We start from the raw sequence: 15370 nt of genomic DNA, 5'->3' as shown, positions 1-15370 counted from the left end.
AAACTGAAACAGGGCAGGGTTAGATGGGGATATTTCAAAGGAATTGTTCCATGAGAGGGAGGTGAGGCCCTGGCACAGGTTGCCCGGAGAAGCTGTGCCTGCCCCATCCCTGGAAATGTCCAAGGCCAGGTTGGACGGGGCTTGGAGGAAGGAGATGATCTCGCCGTCCCTTCCAACCCAGCCCGTTCCCGGTGCTGTGACAGGAGCGCGGCAGGGTTTCTCGCCTTACAGAATTTCCGCGGGGGGCTCGGGGGGGGGTCCCGGCTCTGCCGGCGTTGCGCGGCTCCCCCTGGTGCCCGCCGGCCCCGCTGCACAGCGGCTCCCATCCATCCGTCCATCCATCCATCCATCCCCCGGGATGCCTGCGCTGGCCCCGCGCATCCCGGGCTGGGCCGGGCGGGGCGCGGCTGAGCCCGGGCGCAGCTGCTGGCAGAGCCCGCCCCGGCCCGCCCCGGGTCCGCCCCGGCCCGCCCCGCCCGGCGCCGGGCAGCCCGGCAGTGTGGCGAGGCGGGCGGGCAGCGCTCCGCTCCCGGTGCCGCTGCCGATCCCGCTGCCGCCGCCATGCCGCCGCCCGGCCCCCGCCGCCTCTCCCTCCTCCTCCTCCTCTCCTTCTTCCTCCCCGCTCTGCTGCTCCGCCGGGCGCTGGCCGCCGCAGGTAAGGGGGGCACAACTTTGGGGGGCTGTGGGATGAACGGCATCCCCCCAAAAAAGTTCGCTGCGGTTGAGGGGCCCGGCCTTGGGACGCCGAGTTGGTGTTTTTATTTCTTTTTTCTTTAATATAATGGTGGAGGTGTTAGCGGAGGGGGAGCCGGGCGCCCTCGGCGCAGTGGCGGGGGGATGCTCCTGGAGAGGATGATGCTGGCAGCGCCCTCCGCGCCGGGGGGATGCTCCGGTCCGGGGGGGATGATGTTCTGGGTGGGTGCGGGCTGGCAGCGCTCCCCGCTCCGCGGGGGATGCTCCGCGGGAGATGCTCCGCGGGGATACGGGCTGGCAGCTCTCCCCCTCCGATGCTCCGCGGGGATACGGGCTGGCAGCGCTCCCCGCTCCGGGGGGGATGCTCCGGGGGATGCGAGCTGCCAGCGCCGCTCCCTGCCCGCCTCGCCGTGCCGCTTCCTTATATTTCTCTCTCTGTGTATATATATATATATATATTTATTTTTCTTGGCAAAAGCAAAACAAACCCAGCCCTGTTTGTAGTAGCGCCGGCTGTGATTCCCCGTGAGGTCAAATAAGTAACTATTCAGCCTGGATTTTTTAATTTTTTTTTTTTTTACTGATTATTATTAAATCTGCATTTTCATAAGCTGAGCGATTGATGGCCGGGCAGCCGAGTGGTCTTTTCCTATGGCTGTTCAAAGTTTCCTGTACGCAGCCCAATCTTGTGATTGAGATGCACTTAAATCCAGCCCTTCCGTTAGCAATCCCTGCCACAGACAAGAAACAGAGGCACGTCTCTCCTGCTGCCCTCTCTCGTTAGGACTCCTGCGATCAAACTCAGCCTTTCCTCCTTATATTCCCCCCTAAACGCACTCCGCAACTCCTGGACATCCTCAGCACTTTGTCCTTTGTCATCCTCCGGCGGTGGCAGAGCACAGCCGCCCGCGTTTATTCTCCGCGTGTAAAAAGATGTGCTCGAGTGTAGAGCTCAGAAGGGCAGCCCTGTGAAGTTTGATGGTTTTTCGGAGGCTGGCAGAGACCGTGAGCGTGTTGGGCAAGGTCGTTATCCCGCCGGGAATTCGGGATCTGTCGCTCCCCGCAGCTCCCGGCGAGGGTTTGAGGACGCGTCGCGAAGCACAGATCGCTCTTGTTAAGGAGTTGAAAGCGTCTCCTGACGAGCTGATTTTCTAGGAAAATGAACCAAGCCTTCTTTTCTGAAGCGTAATTAAGGTGACGAGGAATTTTAGGGAGGGAGTCTAATTAGATTAATATTTTTTCCGCCTCCGCCGCACAAAGATCCAGTGTATGTCGGCAAATAGGGAACAGGAATGGCACTATTGACTTATCCAGGGGCCCGGACCGTGCTGCAGCAGCGTCCTCCAGCCAGAAGGAACTCTCTCCTTCGGTGGGAAGGGAGAGGTTTGAGAGCTGGCAGCTCCTGCTTGGCTGGGAGCGGTGCCGTGGGGATGGGCAGCGAGGGGCCCGGGGGCTCTGCACAGCACCGGGGTTTTGGGAAGGCTGGATTAGCCAGGCTGGATTAACCAGGCTGCTGTTGGTCAGGGTTTAGCCAAGCTTTCCGTGGATGCTGAGGGGAGTTGGGGGGGGATACCGCTGTGTTACTGCCTGGCTCTGTCCTCTAGTTTTTGTGTGAGTCAAGTTCATGCAGGGGTTGAAATAAAACTGGGCAGGAAGGAGGGAGGGAGGGAGGGAGGGAGGGAGGGTATGAAGAAGAAAAAAAACAAGTTAAACCTGACCCACCTGGCTCAGTTTGAGTCTGGGGAGCTCTCTCAAGGCACTGTGCTGCTAATCTGGCATATGTACGTGTGTGTATAAGAAAGTTTTTAGCTGGAGAGCTATAATTAGTGTTTCTCCAGGAGAGTTGTGTAGTGGTGGCATGTGATGGCGCAGAGGAGGGAGCTGAGATGGGTGCTCAGCCTGGGTGATCATCCACTCCCTTCCCCATGCTTGCCTGGTTTTTAGGGAGAGGCAGAATTGTTTTCACCCAGAATTGTTTTCACCCAGAATTGTTTTCACCCAGAAAACAATTTTCTCTTTCAATAACAAAGAAGGCACATGTTGTTTGTGTCGGGTTTTGCAGTGTGGGGGTAGAAGTGTGGTTTTGGATGGGGGTTTGAAACCCAGAAAGTATCTGGTCCACTCATCCATCCCCAGGAGCGCTGCTGGGTGGGGGAACCCAGCTCCCAACGTGTCCCTCAGCCTGGGGCTTTACCTGCCAGGCTGCTCTCCAGGCTTCATCCTACTCCTCTGGGTAGGAAAACAATTTGGAGTGAGGATTTGGAGCTTGCTTGAGGGTCTTTCCCCACAGGGCTGCACAGAGGGTGTAGGAGGGTGGCTGAAATCCAAAGGGTGACGCTGGAGGTGGGGACTCGGCTGACAAAGGTGGTTTTGGACAGCTGTCATCCTGCTGAAGGAGCATGCTTCCATCCTTCTGCCCTGCCAGCAGCAGGAAAACACCCAGGGACAGGGGGTGGAGGGGGGACAGCAGCACTGCTGTCCCCCAGCAGCATGGGGACATGGGTGGCAGGAGGCTGCCTGCCCGCTGCTGCCAGTGTGTGCAGATGGCTGGGGAAAAAATGCTCCAGGACCTGTTGCCTATCAAATCCTGCCCTTTGGAGGTGGAGGCTTGAGGAGAGGGGTGTGTGGAAGGATCTGCTTGGTGTTTTTTATCTCCTTCAGCTGCTTTGTTGTGGAGCTCTCCCCCTCAGAAGCCGGTGCTCTCTGTGCGTGTAGCAGCAGAAGGAAATACTGGAACAACAACAAAAAAAAGGAGAGAAATGGAAAAAGACTACTTTAGAGGGGGCAGAATCAGTTGGAAATGGTAGTTGTGGGGGGCAGGGAGGAACTCCAGCTTGCATTTACTCTGCTCAGAAGGCAAAAGCTGACCCTGTAAGGAGCTTGGAGGGTTCAGCTCTGTCCTTCATCCCTGGGTCCCTGAGGTGCTGTAGATGCTGGTTCCCTTTCCATCCCTGTCCTAGTCCAACAGGAATTATATATATATAAATATATAAAAAACAGATCTGTATTTTGGGTCAGTTAAGTGAGTCAAGATGCTGCAAGGAGCTCTGCTTCCCTTCCATTCCCAGCAGTGGCATCCCCACAGCTTTCTCCCTCCCACTGGGATAATCCTGGCAGCCCTGTGGTGTTTTGGGAGAGTCCTGAACTGGGCTTTGCTGGGCAAAGCCAGGCTGGCAGGCCAGTGGCAGGCCAGGAATGCTGTGAGGAGAGGACAGAGGGGCTGTGTGGAGTCTGAGGAGTTCATTACAGCAGATGTTGGTGCCATAAAGCCACAGGTTCCTGCTGTTTCCTATTCATTTATATCTTCCCAGCTTTAGTGATGCTAATGTGAGTGAAAACATTTCCTGGGGGGGCTGGGGAGGTGGGGGGAGAGATAAATCATCAGCCCATTCCCTCTGCCCCCTTCCTGCCATCCCACCTATGGGAAGGGGGGATTAACAGGGGTGCAAGGGATGCCTGAGCCGCTCAGTGGCTGCCATCAGCTCCTCCGTGGCAGTTGGAGGCCCACTGGCTCCAATTTTGGTTTTCCATAATCTGCAAAGCTGTAATTTGCTGTAATCAGTTGTATTGTGCAAGCCACCCCTGCCTGTGAGTCAGAGCACGGTGGCACCGAGCTGACACAGCCCTGGCCCTTGGGATGCTGGGCTCTGTGCAGGGGATCTGCTGAACACTTCCAGGCATCTTAGCCCTCCTGGAAGTCCTCAAGGCCAGCCTGGATTGGGTGCTGGTCCAGTGCAAGGTGTCCCTGTCTGTGGCAGTGGAATGAGATGAATTTTAAGGTCCCTCCAACCCAAACCAGTCTGTGACTCCCTTCTGTTCACCTGGGGCTGAAGGGAGCCTGGGTGATCCTTCCCTGGCTCTGCCAAAGCTTTAGAAAGCGTTGTGTGAGCTGTATCCCCAAAAAACAGAGCTTTTGGGGTGAACCAGCAGCTTCTGAGTGGTGTCTCCCCTCACAATAGGCCAGAGCAAATCCTGTGTGGCCTGCAGTGGGGCTGGGAATTCACCTTGGGCTCAGGGGAGCCTGGGTGATCCTTCCCTGGCTCTGCCAGAAATAAGGACCTTAAGGAAATGTTCTGTGAGCTGTATCCCCAAAAAACAGAGCCTTTGTGGTGAACCAGCAGCTTCTGAGTGATGTCTCCCCTCACTCACACCAGGCCAGAGCAAATCCTGTGTGGCCTGCACTGGGGCTGGGAATTCACCTTGGGCTCAGGGGAGCCTGGGTGATCCTTCCCTGGCTCTGCCAGAAATAAGGACCTTAAGGAAATGTTCTGTGAGCTGTATCCCCAAAAAACAGAGCCTTTGGGGTGAACCAGCAGCTTCTGAGGGGTGTCTCCCCTCACATTAGGCCAGAGCAAATCCTGTGTGACCTGCAGTGGGGCTGGGAATTCACCTTGGGCTGAAGGGAGCCTGGGTGATCCTTCCCTGGCTCTGCCAAAGCTTTAGAAAGCGTTGTGTGAGCTGTATCCCCAAAAAACAGAGCCTTTGGAGTGAACCAGCAGCTTCTGAGTGATGTCTCCCCTCACAATAGGCCAGAGCAATCCTGTGTGGCCTGCAGTGGGGCTGGGAATTCACCTTGGGCTGAAGGGAGCCTGGGTGATCCTTCCCTGGCTCTGCCAAAGCTTTAGAAAGCGTTGTGTGAGCTGTATCCCCAAAAAACAGAGCCTTTGTGGTGAACCAGCAGCTTCTGAGTGATGTCTCCCCTCACAATAGGCCAGAGCAAATCCTGTGTGGCCTGCACTGGGGCTGGGAATTCACCTTGGGCTCAGGGGAGCCTGGGTGATCCTTCCCTGGCTCTGCCAGAGTTTAAGGAGCCATTGTGTGAGCTGTATCCCCAAAAATCAGAGCCTTTGTGGTGAACCAGCACTTCTGAGGGGTGTCTCCCCTCACACTAGGCCAGAGCAAATCCTGTGTGACCTGGGGCTGCACTAGGGCTGGGAATTGAGCAGCTTTGGCTTGGGAGAGGCAGAGAAAACCCAGAGAAAAGCCCGGAAAGCTGCTCTGATGTCTGATTTCACACCAGGCATTCATTAAACCAGTAAGAATTTTGCCATCAATCCCCAGCAGAGAGGGGCTGAAACACAAGGAGAGAAGACACCAAGGCCTCCATGGATGCTCCAACCAGGCAGGCAAGGGAAGGGGCCTGGCACAGCCCATGGGAAGGTGGGAAGCAGAGCTCACACACCAGACAAACACATTTTTTTGCCTCTCAGGTTCTAGGACACCCTGCCTGTGCTGGGATGGTGATGAGGTCCCTCTTTGGGACCTGTCTTGGGGGCAGCCCAGAGGCCCCTGGCTGGCTGAGCCCCCTCCCAAGCCCTCCATGAATCCTCCCTCTCCATCCCTGCAGGCTCGGCTACATTTTTATTCTCAGTAAAAATCTCAGTTCAGGAATGTAGGCTCGCTGTGTTCTTCTCCCTGCACAGGGGGTGATGCTGCTCCTCAGGGTCCCAGCTGGGGTAAAACATTTCTGCCCTCGGACAGGGCAGCCTGCAGAGCAAAGCATCCCAAAGGCTGCTGCACCAGGAATTATTTTTGAAGCCTCCTGGTTTTTTGGAGGCCTGACTCACGGCACAGGAATGTGATGGGCTGGCAGCCCCAGACCTGCTCCTCAGCCAGGGGAAGAGCTGCTGCTGCCGTCTCCTCCTCCTCCTCCTCCTCCTCCTCCTCCTCCTCCTCCTCCTCTGGAGCCCGTTCCCCATCCCAAACCGCTGGGCTGGGCTGGTAGCAGCCACGTGTTTGCTGAGCTTGGATTTTTAGGGGATTTTTTTTTTTCCATCCCTTTCCTATTTTTTTTTTTAAAGGGGCTTAACCCCCTTTTTTTTTTTTTGCTTCTTTTAATTTTTATTGGGCTCAGCACCTCTGCTGAGGGAAAGGCAGAGATCAAACGCCAGCCAGGCTGGGAAAAGCTGGGTGAAGCCACGCTGGAAAACGAGGAAAGGGAAGGGAAGCGGGAATTAGTTAGCACGGGGCTTGCTCCAGCGTGTCCTGCACTCTGCCTTTAATCTCCTGCGAGTCCCTCCCTGCCTCAGCCCGGGTCTCCTCTGCTCCCTCCTGCCTGGGGTGGCTTCTCCCACTCTTAGGGAGGCTGATCCCAGTTCCAGAGGGCTCCCGAGACCCACACAGGTGTGGTGTAGCTGGGTCAGGTTTGTAGTGAAACACCTGGGTTGGTGGGGAGCACCTGGGCCTCCTTCCTGGCTGGTGTAACTGGGGGTGTTGGAGCTGAAAGCTTTAAACCAAACTCGTGGTGGCTGGGGGGGTGTCCTGGTCAGGGGACAGTGGTGACAAGTGTGTGTTTCTGCAGGCAGCCCACTCTTCCTCCATGGAGAAAGGGAAGAAGCGTGGAAGCAAAGCAAGCCTCATGTCACCACCATGCTCAGCACAGGCAGGGTGTCCTACAGCCTGAGCTGCATAAAATGTGTTTGGTGTGTGAGCTCTGCTTCCCACCTTTCCATGGGCTGTGCCAGGCCCCTTCCCTTCCCTTGCCTGCCTGGCTGGAGCATCTGTGAAGGCGTTGGTGTCTTCTCTCCTTGTGTTTCAGCCCCTCTCTGCTGGAGATTGATGGCCAAATTCTTGCTTGTTTAGTGGAACATCCCCTTTTCAGCTAATTCCTTGCTGCACCAAGGAGGAATTACCAGGTCCCAAGCCTTGGGAATGGCTGTGAAGCCACATGGGGTACGAGCACGGGGATGGCAGACATGGCAGTGGCACTGGAGGCCCAAAATTGGCCTGTGACTGTGGCACTTGAGTTTATCCAAGTGAAATATAAATCAGGAGCTGCATGCCACTGTCTGCCATGCACAGCTTGATCTGGGTGGACGTGGCTGACAGAGTCCCCCAGCATTTAAAAATCAAATGTTTTTGAGCTATTTTTTCCCTTTGGCTTTGGTTGCTGTGTAAGTTTGAGGCAGTGCTGGTGTGTTGTGTTGTTTGTTGTCGTTTTTTATACCCTGGGAGGTGAAGGGTGTGAGTTGAGACACTCACTACTTATATTATTACTGAAGGGTAATAATATACCTGAAGAATAAAAGTGAGCAGAGCTTTTCTGTCCTGGAATTCAAGGTCTGGGCTGTCCCTTTCTCCAGAGAAGCAAGTCCTTCAGGAAAGCAAGAAGACCTTATGGATTTGGGGAGCATTTTTTCTAATACCTGTGTACACATACACACATATACAGCACAGCTGCCCTCGCTTCTCTCCCCTGTTGATTCCCACATCTTTTGGGAATAACAAAGGAGGAGGAAAAGGGCTGGTTTGTACCTCGAATGATCCCTTCCCAGCTGGAATCCCCAGGGCTGTGAGCACAGGCTGTCAGCCCAGTTGTGCTGGAGCCAGACACAAAAGTCACATCCCAGCATCTCTGCTGCTTCCGGGGGGTCCCGCCAGTGTGGTTTCCTTCAAGACCCCATGAATAACCTTTGCTCCCCTCCTTCACAAGCCTGCACCCAGTGTGAGAGCTGAGGGATTGTTTCCCTTTGAAAGAGCGCGGAAAATCTCATTTTGAGACGTTTAATGCCTGTTAGATCCATCTGCCTTCCTCTCAAGCTGGGGGAGAGCCCAGGACATCCGAGATGGGTGGGCTTGGGGGTTCCGTGGGAATGATGCTGGGGGCATCAGCTGAGGATCCCTGCAGGTACAGAATGCTGGGAAGAGGTGTGGGGACTGGAAAAAAGCTTCTGTGGAGGTGGGGAAATGCTCTTGGAGGTGATGTTGCCGCATGTGACATCATTTTTGGGCGCTTTGTCTCGTGCTAGGGATGAGGTGCAGCACACCTTGATGTGTTGAGCCAAAGGCTGTGCTGGTCAAACGTGGGTGAGAGGGTTTGAGTGCAGGGTGGGAGATGGGGGGTGCTCCTTCCTGGAAGGCACCATGATGCTCCTCCCCCACCAGGCATCCCTCCCTGTTGGAGCCGTATGGAGACACACGTGGTGGCTTTTCAATGATGGGAGGTGAGGGCACAGCTGAGGTGAGAGCAAGGCTTTCTGCACCCAGACTTTGTCCTGCTGTTGCTTTGTGAGTCTTTCCTTCTGTGGGGCTCCTCTCCTCCCCGGGAGCTGCCACTGGCATGGAAGTGACCCCTGCTTGCCCCCTTTGCCACATCAACAGCATTTAAACACCTCTACAGGTCCAATTTAGCCACTAAAACGGGGCATTTGGGGCTGGGTGTGCTCCTGGGTGTACCTGCCCCTCCTGGGGCAGTGGCAGGATGGAGGGATGGGACATTTCCAGCCAAATCCAGGCTTCCATGCCAGGTGGCTTGCAGGGGCAGAAGGCTATTAAAAGGGTTGTGTTGCACTGCACAGCGTGGGAGTTCTCCTTAGGCAGGAGGTTGCAGAGCCCAGGAATTCCTCAGGACAGATTCCTGGGAGGAGGGACGCGCCTGGGGTGCAGCGGTGCTGTCAGCAGTGTCCTCAGAGCTTTCCAGGCTGTGAGGCTCAGGACACACGAGAGGGCATCCACAGCAGTGACTGAAGGCATGAGGCGCCACTGACCCTCCAGTGGACTCTCATGGTGTCTGGGAAACTGTAATTCCTCCTGACTGCTAGCTGGAGGGCTGGAGCAATTGGGATGGAGAACAATCCCACAGCTGACAAGTTGGTATTCTGTCAAAGGTTGGACTCGGTGATCCTGGAGGTGTTTTTTAACTTCCATGATTCATACCAGGGCTTTGGAGGGTTTCATGGAGATGGATGGAGCAAAGTTCTTCCACTGGGTTGATGGGCTGTGCCTCCCTGCCATCTTCAGGGGGTCTGGTTGCCCCTCGTGGGGTCTGTGAGCAGGGGCTGCTCTCCCCCATGGGCCGTCACCAGCCCACGCCATCACCCGGCTGCCTTATTGGCTCCATCTGTTTGGGTTGGCTTGGAGAACAGAAGGGAGGGTGTTTTCCAGCAGCCAGAACGTGGTTGCTATTTAAAACAACCAAAAAAAAAAAAAACAAAGAGAGAAAAAAAAAAATGCGGTCTGCTGCCTGCTTTTCGTCCGTGGAGCTGAACAAGCGTCCCCGCCCTCACCTGGAGGGGCATCTCTGAGGGCTTTGCAGGGCCCTGCAAGCCAGGGCAGTAATTAGCGCTGGTCGTCAGGGAGGATCCTGCAGTGTGGCCGTGCTGTCTGCCCTGGGGCCGCTGTTGCCTTTGGGGTGGCCGCTGCCCAGGTGTGGGATCCCAGCACCTCCCTCCACCCCTGTTTATCCCAAACAAAGGGTGCAGCCTCTGCCTCCCCGCTGCCACGGCTGGTTTGGCAGATGCTGGAGGGTGCTGCGGTGTTCCTGCACTGGGATATTACTTTTGAAGGTTTTTCTTTCCCCCTTTGACAGATGTGAAATGTAGAGACAGGCTTAAAATGAAAGCATGGCTCCCAGAGTCCAATTACACAGCAATTAAAAGTAATCAGTGGTCTGGGTCGCTGAGCTGGAGAAGGGGTTCACAGAAGGGTTTTCTCTGCCAGCTTATCTTGGAAAAGCTTAAATGTCCTGTCTCTTCTGCTGTCTGGGCCCTGGCTGGGGGGCATCTTCACAGAGTGGGTTGAGCATTGCTGGAAATCTGAATTAGGCTGGGGTTAAGCTGTTCCTAGAGCTCCCAGCTCCTCGCTGGGGCTGTGGTATCCCTACCCTGCTGGAGTTCTATCAGTCTGTGTTTTGGGGCATTTGGTGATGTGATGTCGCTGCTGGGTGCACATTGTCATTCCTGAAGCCCCTCTTGGCTGGAAAGAAGAAGAGGAGGTGGCACTTGGGGCTCCCCTGCCAGCTCCATCCAAGCGCGTCCCCCAGGCCTGCAGTTCCTGCTGTCCTCCCCCGGTCTTTGGGAGGAGATGCTGACTCAGTTGTGGAAGCAGGTTTTCCTGCAGGATGTCTGATTCCCCTGCACATCATTTTGGCTGCTTTTCTGCAGCCAGAGCCTTGCAAGCGCCTCCTTCCGCGCTCCGGCGTCGGCGCTAACGGGATTTGTTACAGGAGAGGGGATTTGGCTGGGGAGCTGCTCGGGTGACTGGGATCCTGAGTGTGATGAAGCGGGATGTGGGCTGCCAAGGGCTATAAAACTGTTTTCCTCCCCCTTTTCATTCCCTCTTTTCTTTCTTTTTTTTTTTTTTTTCCATGTGTGTCTCTGCTTAATGGTTTGCTACTGGTGAATGACTCGGTTTGGATTTAAGGACTTAGAGCCTCGTGGCTAATCCCTATCCTGGCTTGTGGATCCTTTGGATACCTCGATATACATAAAGCACATATGATATATATGTGTGTGTATATATAAAACAAGGCATCAAGGCACTTATTTCTAAAATTTATACACCAAGATAAAAAATGTTGGCTGTGCCCAAAGCTGGAAAAGCAAGATCCAAAAGCCGGGAAGAGGGTTGGGTTTTGCTTGGGCTGAGCAGTGACTAACCAGAGCTGAGCTTTTAAAACAAATGCTTGGGATAAACTGGTTATGCAAACTGGGGCAAATTGGGCAGGTTCCTTTGTAGTTTATAGCAAAACCCCGGGAGTCTGGGGCGTGTTGGGGCTGGTCCTGCCGGGGATGGAAAAACCCACACGCCGGCTTTGCAGATGGGGTCGCAGCCGACGGGGAGGGATCCTCAGGGATAAGGAGCAGGGGAAGCCACAGGTTCAGCTAAAACCTTGAGTAACACCGATCCGAAACACAGAGCAGGTCAAAAATAGATGACTTTTCTACCTTTTTGAAGTGTGGTTTTTAATACCTGCTCAGAGGAATCCGTGCTGTGCTCAGCTCCAAGGAGCTGTCAGGCTTGCTGGTCTTGTGCTGCTGAAATTCACCAATTTAGAGGATTTGGGGTTGTTTTGCCTTGGACACACAGGCGTGCCAGCAATGCTCTGCATGCCTCAGGAAGGCTGTCAGGCTCACAGACCACAAGGCTTCTGGTTTCCATCACAGCCACCGCTGTTTTGGCCAGGGGCATCCATCCATCCATCCGTCCGTCCGTCCCACAGCCTTCCCAGGGCTCCTCTCCAGTGCGGTGCTTTGAGGACACTGGGAGCAAGAAGGGGCTCTGAGGGCCCTTTGGGTGGATTTTTAACTCCACCCAGCCCTGTGGGCTGGGAGAAGGTGATACCTGGCTTTTTGGAGAGGCAGGGTAATGCTCCATAAGAATCCCACTTGCTGCTTCCTGCTGGATCAGGGTTTTGGCTCAACAAAGACCAGCTTAGGCTGTCGTAGTCATTTTCAGGGGGAAAAGCCTGGCTGCTGGATGGAGCAGAAAATTAAATGAAAACTGCCTAACAGGAAAATAAAAGATGATTTTTGCACGCAGGCAGGGGAAAAGAGGAGGTGAAGTTGCTGCTTAACCCTAAACATCCTCTGAGTACTGCTGGACCCATTCACCATTCCTGCACCCTGAAGGATGCTTCTTTCTGGCTTGTGCAGAGGGATGAGGTTGGATGTGGGGCCCTGTGAGAAATGGACTTGTAAAGAATTTTTAAAATTTGATAGAAAGCTTACACAGTCTTGTACAGTTGTATGTAAGCATTGAGATAAAATGTGTTGACTTAGGAAGGTTATGGAATAGAGATGATATTGTTGAGAGAGGGATTGAATTAGAAATAAGTTTTAATAAGTTTTAAAATATGGCTTTGTACAAATATTAAACTAAATACTAAATACTAAGCTAAAATATTAAACTGAATACTAAACCAGGACAATTAGATATTTTAGAGAATTAGAATTGTGAAAGATGTGTAGTAGTAGGATGATGTGGGGTAAAAATATAGGTGATTGGTGTTATAAGTAATAGTGGTGTGGTAAACTAAAATCTTAAATAAAATCTTTTAAAACACCTCTCAGTTGCCCCATCTCTGTAAAAGCTGGGAAAACCAACAGGACCTCAGTGGTCCTGTCCTGGCTGGGGAAGGAAACTCTTCCCTTGCAGAGCAAGTTCTTGCTGTGCTGCTCCCCCCTGCCTTTTCAACTCCACTGGCTGTGTTTTCCTCAGTATTTATGGCCTGGCTGGAAGGAAGGGGACGCTCCAGCCGGGTCGTTAATGACCCCTGCACGGAGCAGCAAAGCCCACTTAGCAGCCTCGGCCGAGGGGTTTTAGTGCAGCCTCTCTCCTTCCCTCGGCGAGGGATGGATGGGAAGGGCTGCCAGCACCATTCCCTGCTCGCAGAGAACAAGGGCTGGGGTTTGTGTGCCACGGGGAGGCGGGGGAAGGAGCCTGTGGAAAGTTTAGGGGGGAGAATTCAAACCATATGTTCCGCCCAGGGTCGAGTTGCAGAGCTAAAACCAGCAGGGAAGCCAAAGGAGCCGGAATCCTGCAGCTTGGCTGGGCTTTGCATCCCTGTAGGTGTGGGGGGGGATGCAGAGTGGCCTGCTCAAGGCTGGTTTTATAAAATAAACCCTCCCTAAAAGGTGATTTGGGTCCCGTGCCTAAACCCTCCCTAAAAGATGATTTGGGTCCCATTCCTGGCACTCTGCTGTCCTGTGTGTTTAGAACTGGGTTCTCCAGGGTTGTTTCCAAGCCTTGGGGTTCCTCTGAATAATGCTGGGAAGAGGCTTGTCTGGGTTGTCCTGAGTTCATGGTGTTTGCAAGTTTGATGGGAAGTTGAAGGAAGAAATTTCTGCCAGAAAGGGAGTGCCTGCAGCTTGCTGGAAAAGCAAGGGTGATGTGCCCTGCACCAAGGCTGTCCTTGTGGTCTCTTTCCAGCTACAGAGAGGAGAGTCAGAGGAAAAGTGGAAAAAGTTATGTGCAGGCAGCTTGTAGAGTCCTACAGGCTGCAGACCTGAGCAATCTGAGTGCTTTGAAAAAGAAAACCCAAAAGCAGGAGAAGCACTGAGGTCTCCCAGTAAACTTTTTGAGCTGGGAGATCTCTTTTGTTCCCCAGACTAAAGGCATGGAGACAATATCTGATTCCCCAGCCGGCTCCACGGAGCTGTTTGCAACCTTTCAGCTTGGAAACCATCTGCTCACAGCCCGTGGGGACTGTGCTGTATGTGGGACACAGGGAGAGGGAGGCTCTGCTGTGACCCCTGTGGGATCCAGCCCCTCTGGGCCACCTTGTCCCCTGCCCCATGAGGAGCTCCTGTGCCTAAAACGCCAAAAATCCCCATGGATTTATCTTTGGGCTTGCTGGATTATTTTTTGTTGCTTGTTTGTTTGGGAAAAGGGTGGGGGGGGGTGGTGTTTCTTTTTTTAGCTTCATTTCCTAAAAAAAAAAAAACCTAGACTTTTTTTCCCCTTAGCTGCCGTGCTGTTTGTATGTCTGCATCCCTCTCCCTCTGACTCAGAAGATGTCTCGTAATTAAGCGCCTGTCTGATTAGGAAATTAGCAATAAAGTTTTTATCTAGGCTGGTCGGCCAGTGAGAGGGATCTATTAATATCCCACTTAAAAAAAACCAAAAAAAAAAATCACAAAACATCAACAGCATAACACTTGCCACCTACTATTGGGGAACACAAATGCCATGTGGGAGGGAGGATTTGGAGCAGCAGATCCATGGGAAAACGGCTTTGCTCTGCTGCTTGGGGGACCACAGTGTAGGAGCAGAGATGGTGCACCTGGAAATTAATGAAGGATTGAGGAAAATGCTGGGAAAACCTTAGGCAAGGTGAGGGAAGTGCTGAAGGCTGCTCTCAGGGCATGGAAAAAGGAACTTGTTGGCAGGTGACCTTAATTTGAAGGAAATGTTCCTTTGCTAATGATGTTTGAGATGGAAGGGGAAGCAGGAGAGGAGCATCCCACGCCTGGGTCAGCAGGGAGAGGTGGGGGGGCTTCCTTCCAGCTCTGCAAGAAATCACTTGGCACATTGGATGTGGGGCACTGATGGCAACCACAGGGCCAAAAGGTTGGAGGAGTTTGGGTTATCACAGACTTCTGGGCCAGGATTATCCTGCAGCTTTGGCTTCCCATGTTTTTGGGGAGCAGCAATTCCTGGCCCCTCCAAAAATGGAGCACCAAGGGGAAGGATGGTGGAGGGGAGAGCATCCTCCACTGAGATGGTTTCAGCTGCTTCTGCAGGTCCTCAGGGAGTCCCCAGGGTTTGATCTGGCTGGTGTTTGTCCCTTGGGCAGTGCCACAATAAACCTGGCTCTTGCCTCACTGGGTTTGGGACACTCCTCCAGCTGCCCAGGAGATGCTGTAATCCAAGAGGAGCTGAACCTAGGGAGGACTGGGTGATGAAAGGAATCCTTGTCCTATTGCAGACAATATTGCAGAGTCCCCTGGGTTTTAAAGCATGTTCTTTGCAGAGACAGGCTCTTAAAGCAGTGCAGGAGAAGGCCTGGAAAACCAGGAGGAGGTTCTCAAGGAGCTGGTGGAAATGAGAACCTGGAGCTAGGAAAGCTGAAGTGTGCTTTCTTCCAGCACCAGGATGTTTATTGCAGATAATTCAGAGAGATGGCATCTCTTTGGATAAAAAAAAAAAAAAAAAAGAAAAAAGAAAAAAAAAAGAAAAACAACCTCTATTTTGAGACTGCTGAGAAAGTGACTGCCCCTTGTGATTTTTCACAGCTGAGATCATTTCTGGCTGAGTGAATCCACTCTGGAGGTTTTAGGCTCGATGTGGATGGGTGAGCTCAGAATCTGAATTTTTATGGAGTGTGGGGTGGGGGTAAATCTCAATCACTTTGGACCAAAAGATGCATCAGTGAAGAGAAGACTTTCATCCACTTTTGGGGTGAACTCTGATCTGGAACTGCTGTGCTCTGAGGGAAAACAAGAAACAAGTGTTTGCT

General features: G+C 53.3%; 1 protein-coding gene across 2 annotated transcripts in view; it reads left to right on the top strand.

The window, feature by feature from the left end:
* Positions 1-502: 502 nt before the first annotated feature.
* UNC5B (unc-5 netrin receptor B) overlaps positions 503-15370 on the top strand; it is a 59367-nt gene continuing 44499 nt past the window's right edge. For both annotated transcript variants that reach the window (XM_059850914.1, XM_059850912.1), the window contains exon 1: positions 503-655. In XM_059850914.1, coding sequence (XP_059706897.1) covers positions 562-655 — 94 coding nt within the window. In that variant the 5' untranslated portion in view covers positions 503-561. The remainder of the gene's footprint in view (positions 656-15370) is intronic.

This window comes from Haemorhous mexicanus, chromosome 7 (assembly GCF_027477595.1).
Source record: "Haemorhous mexicanus isolate bHaeMex1 chromosome 7, bHaeMex1.pri, whole genome shotgun sequence".
Lineage (NCBI taxonomy): Eukaryota > Metazoa > Chordata > Aves > Passeriformes > Fringillidae > Haemorhous > Haemorhous mexicanus.
Note: the sequence above shows the minus strand (reverse complement) of the source record. Positions and strands in the feature narration are given on the sequence as shown.